This window comes from Penaeus japonicus, unplaced genomic scaffold, assembly GCF_977035675.1.
Source record: "Penaeus japonicus unplaced genomic scaffold, GWHDUDI00000001_assembly GWHDUDI00000012, whole genome shotgun sequence".
NCBI classification, from domain to species: domain Eukaryota; kingdom Metazoa; phylum Arthropoda; class Malacostraca; order Decapoda; family Penaeidae; genus Penaeus; species Penaeus japonicus.
Genome location: NW_028234414.1, coordinates 18,047,232 through 18,052,231, shown reverse-complemented (window position 1 = coordinate 18,052,231; position 5,000 = coordinate 18,047,232). Strand labels below are relative to the sequence as shown.

Sequence of the window (5,000 nt, the reverse complement as noted above, 5' to 3'; positions counted from 1 at the left end):
CGCGTTGACTAAGCACTGCAAAAGAAATACTTTTGTGTCTCATTATAGAAAAGTTGGCCTAAACCACTTCATTATGTGGCAGGACAGTAGCACGACCGAAATACCATGTTATAAATACTTCAGGAACCCGAAACGACCGCTTCTCACGGAAGGGTTGGAAGGAGGGGAGGAAGGGAAGGGGGGAGGGCCTGTCTGGACGGAGGGCGGATACACCCCCCCCCCTCTTCCTCTCGGCTTGTAAGTCAGGTCAGTTTAGATATGCTAAGATAAGGGTCCAGCACAAGCACATTCACAAATAATGTGTGGGCGTTTCTTTTTCGTAACCCTAAGATAATGATGAATTATGATATATAGATACACCTTGCGAATCACACTTGATTAATGAAACAAATGTAACAGGTTTTCATGTCACTTCATGCAAAATTTAGGGAAACTGATAACCAATGGAGGAAGTAAACAAGACACGTTATAAGAGGATAATACAGAAAGATCATTCCTTTTTTTTGTTTCGTCAGATAATACTTCTTTTTATAAAACGATCTCTGACTGTCTGAGAGAGATCAACACTTCCATAAAACGAAGTGTGTTTTGTAATCACAAGAAGCCACACCTGCAGTACGCAAGGAAAAGAAAACACAATTGTAAATAGTTTGCGAGAAAATACCTTTTTTATTTTCCCTTTTGGACTAGAGCACACACACACATAAATGCACATGATATTAAACCAAGTGAATGAAAGACACACAACAAGACGTTTTATTGTGAGAAAGTAGTCTCAGGTTCAACATTAATTCCCTCTTAATGTAAGTCCGGCTTAATGCGACCCTTAAATCAAGCTATAAATAAGTGCATACTGATATAACCTGTTACTATATCTGTAATGTGCTGAGATATTTCTGTAAGAGACGATGCCGGATGCAGGTAGGGAAGTCCCGCTATAAATTTGCATTCTTATTTTCGGATGATAGTGACGTTAGTCGAGAGAGACACAGGAATGTTTATGGAAGGAAGACGTCGGGTTGTGTTGACTCTCGGTCGGGCGTTTCTCTTTTTCATTATCATCATTGTTGATTTTATTTTTGTTATTTTTATCATTGTTTTTATAATCATTATCATTATTGTTATCATTTTTATCATTGTTGTTGTTGTTGTTATTATTATCATTATTATTATTATACCACCATTATTATTATTATCATTATTAGTATTATCACTATTATTATCATTATCATTATCACTATTACTGTTATTATCATCATTGTTATTACTATTATCATTATCATTAATATTTTCATTATCATTATCCTTCGTATAATTACTATTCTTAGTATTATGATTGTTATCATTATTGTCATTATCTTTATAATTATCAGTATCATTGTTATTGTTATTACTAATATTATTATCATCATCATTACCATTAATATTATTATCATCATCCTTAGTATAATTACTCTTCTTATCATTATTATCATTGTTATCATTATTATTTTTATCTGTATCATTACTATTATTGTTATTGTTATTATTATCATCCTCATTATTATTATCATTATTATCTATATCTGTATCACCATTATTGTTATTGTTATTATTATTACCATCCTCATTATTATCATTATCTATATCTATATCACTATTATTGTTGTTATTATCATTTTCCTCATTATTATTATCATTATTATTAGCATCATCATTATCATCACTATCACCATCATCATCATCATCATCATCATCATCATCATCATCATCACCATCACCATCACCATCACCATCACCATCATCGCAATTATATCAAATACTTATTACGTCTGTTTCCCCGAAGAAAAAGAAAATGGTGATGATCTCACATGACAGTTTCTCAATGTATTTCATGAAACTCCTTTATGTGTGCCCGCGGTCTCTAGAGTCATGCCTCACGTTATTTAAAATATATCTTTCTTGGCATCGTTACTATTTACAAAACATTTCTTCTAGTGTGTTCAGGTCTACAAATAAGAAATCGTGTTTTTTTTTTTTTTTTTTTTAACGAGCCAAGTGTGAATGGTGATAGTAATGGTCATAGATATGATAGTGATAATAAGGGTGGTAATACTTATGATGATAATGATGGTGATCATAATAATGATAGAAATATCGGTAGTAGTAATGATTATGATAGTAGGAGTAATAATGATAGAGATAACAATAGTAGTAATGATAATGATAATAGCAGTAATAACGATAATGACAATAACAGTAATGAAGAAGATGATGATATCAGTAATAATAATAATAAAGATACTGGTGATGATGATAATGATAATAATGTTGATAATGGTATAGATGATGATGATGAGGAGGAGAATGATGATGATGAAGATAACAATAATCAAATGTAAGATAAGTGATCTTTAGGACAAAAAAGATATAAACAAATGTGCATCATACACATTTCATACCATTTTGAATAAAATGACATGTTCCGGAAAGTGGAGTGTATGTGGTGTTCTCCCAATCTGTTGGTAAAACAAGCAGGTGTTCACGCTGTGTTCACCTGTTCTGACAGCTGTTTTAGAATGTCTGTTCTTTATTGGTTCTTGCTTCGTGTGGAATAGAGATCTTGTAGTTACTGTATATCTTGTAGCAGTTATTGGGGATGGGGGGGGGGAGGTATTCACTAATAGCAAAATAGTGATGTAGATTCTCCAGGTAATAGTAACATTTCAAGGAAGAAATACAATATTAAGACTAAATTAGGTGAAAGGACAAACATTAGGTTGATAATGGCAATGCAGTAATAAAAGTGGTACACTGAATAATGGAAATTAATAAAGATATCGATAATATATAAAATTGATGATCGGATTACGGTATCACCAACGGTAATTGTACATCATCGTATCATTAGTGATACTTATTCCTCATCACTGTCATTCAAATCACTACAATTACAGTGACAACTATTTAATTTCATGATTATATTTGATTTGACACAAGGTCTGAAATTAGTAATTTAGTATCTTCTTATTCTTTATTCATCAACATTTCATCCTTCAAATCTCCACACAATTCATTTCAATGTACTGACAAACGTAATAGGATTATAACTCATATAAAACACACAGCATTAGTGTACAGAAGTTGTTTGACAGGAGTGGTCTCACAAACACACGCGCGCGCTGGCATACACACGCATACACACGCAAACACACACACATAAACAAAAATAAAACAACATTGTTCTCAGGCATATGTTGGTCCGTGATAATCCCTATGTCATTCGGGTGAAGCATCGTGTTTGTAGATTCCACTGGAAGTTTTTTTTAAGCGTTGTGGTAAAGAAGCTTAGTGCCTTACTCCTTGTTTACTTTGGTTTCGCCACTGAAAAGGAGAAACATTTGATGCGTAAGAATTTTTTTTTGTCTTTTTTGACAAAAGGTGAATATATGTCATCATAGTTTTGTGTGATAGAGCTGATCTGTGTGCGGATGTGTCTGAATGTGATTGCTTAGTAGAAGCAACAGTAGGCGCTGACTAAATCTGTCGCGTCAGCTGTGAAGCTAGTCTGAGCTTATGCTCATAGTGAAATTTAGTGATTACTTACAAATAGCATCTTGTTTAATGACTGAATACATGTTTGGATATTTATCACTCTGTACTTACATATAACTGAACATCTCGGACACATTATAATCGATTCTCATTTTGTATGCGGATGGCCCACTATCTTAACGCATGTCTGTCATAATCCTCACCGTAATAGTCATCATCATCATCATCGTCATCATCATCGTCATCGTCGTCATCATCATCCTCGTCATGATCCTCATCGTCATGATCATCATCTTCATCATCATCTTCCTCTTCAGATTCATCTTCATAATCTTCATAGTCCTCATAATCCTCGTGACGGAAATTGTCGATGTAGATGTTGCCCATGTGGGACTTTTCCGGGTCGAGGACGACGTTGCTGTTCCCTGCGTTGGCCGCCCCGTGGTGCAGCCGGTGGCGCGGGTGGTGCCGCCCGAGGAAGTGGGGATGGAACTTGTCACTCAAGAAGGCGTAGCCATAGAAGGCCATGACGAACATAATGCTTACCAGGATTACCACCACGACCCGGCGAAGCATTGACGTCGGGACGCCATTGGCACTAATGCGGATGCGGTTCATAGTCATTGGCACACCAGTGCGTTGGCGGTTCCAGGCCTTGAGCGCGGGATCCTGGGAGTCCTTATTGCCACTGAAACATTTACTGCGGGGGTAAGCGTAGGATCATTCCTTTACTTCAAGGTGGATAGATCTTCGCTCTCGGTGGAAATTAAAAGGCCAAATATTGCAGCTGGAGTTTAGCTTCAAATGCAATAGCCATCCAAGTGCTTCCTCTTGCAACACGAGTCACTCTGGCTTGAACACCGATCCCAACAGTCTCGCCGCTTGCTTGTTAACAGTGCGAATGTTCGTTCGTCTTTCTCTCTTTCTCTCTTTGTAAGATACAAGTCACTTCTAGTAATTTTTCATTCTCTCTTCAGCACGATTCAATAACTAGGATGTCCACGCCATATTACAGGTGCCGGTGACCTCATAGCCGACACATGTGTTCATCTGGGCGTGACAATTTTAGTTTTTTCCATAGTATTTTAGGTTATTTATAATTTTCAAAAAGTTTGTTAAAACAACGGAGACGTGTGGCGCCGCACTTACCGGCGTACACACTACTGTTTATGCATTTCCTATGTATTGTTGGCCGGACAGGTGTGCATCACGGATGCCAGAGACCTTTTAGATATTATTTGTTTACAAAGCGTCCTTCATCCTGTTCATTTTTCCATGAGTGGTGATAATTACAACAAACTTTGTAGATATTATATATATCAGTGATATACTAATAAGTCATAGTAGTTTCTTCTAGAAAAAGCAAATTATATTAATTGGCAATTTTAAGTTATCAGGGTCGGAGTGCCACGTTAACCAGTTTGTTCCTACTGTCTGTAGAATGATGCTCCGAAAACAATAGATGT

General features: G+C 36.1%; 2 protein-coding genes across 25 annotated transcripts in view; one reads left to right on the top strand and one right to left on the bottom strand.

The window, feature by feature from the left end:
- LOC122266136 (uncharacterized) overlaps positions 1-5,000 on the top strand; it is a 383,334-nt gene that overhangs the window by 4,053 nt on the left and 374,281 nt on the right. The window lies entirely within an intron of this gene.
- Positions 2,041-4,699, bottom strand: LOC122262952 (uncharacterized). Of its 2 annotated transcripts, none has more exons than XM_043031223.2 (2): positions 3,738-4,699; positions 2,041-3,363 (listed from the first exon to the last, which is right to left on the bottom strand). In XM_043031223.2, exons 1-2 carry the CDS (start codon positions 4,156-4,158, stop codon positions 3,347-3,349), a joined length of 438 nt encoding a protein of 145 aa, XP_042887157.2. In that variant the 5' UTR covers positions 4,159-4,699; the 3' UTR covers positions 2,041-3,346. The 2 variants fall into 2 exon arrangements, 1 of the variants encoding a protein (XP_042887157.2); XR_006224023.2 differs by having other exon boundaries at positions 3,225-3,363; positions 3,646-4,308.

Coding starts and splice junctions, on each gene's coding strand:
- LOC122262952 (XM_043031223.2), bottom strand. CDS start 4,158: ATGACTATGAACCGCATCCGCATTAGTGCCAATGGCGTCCCGACGTCA.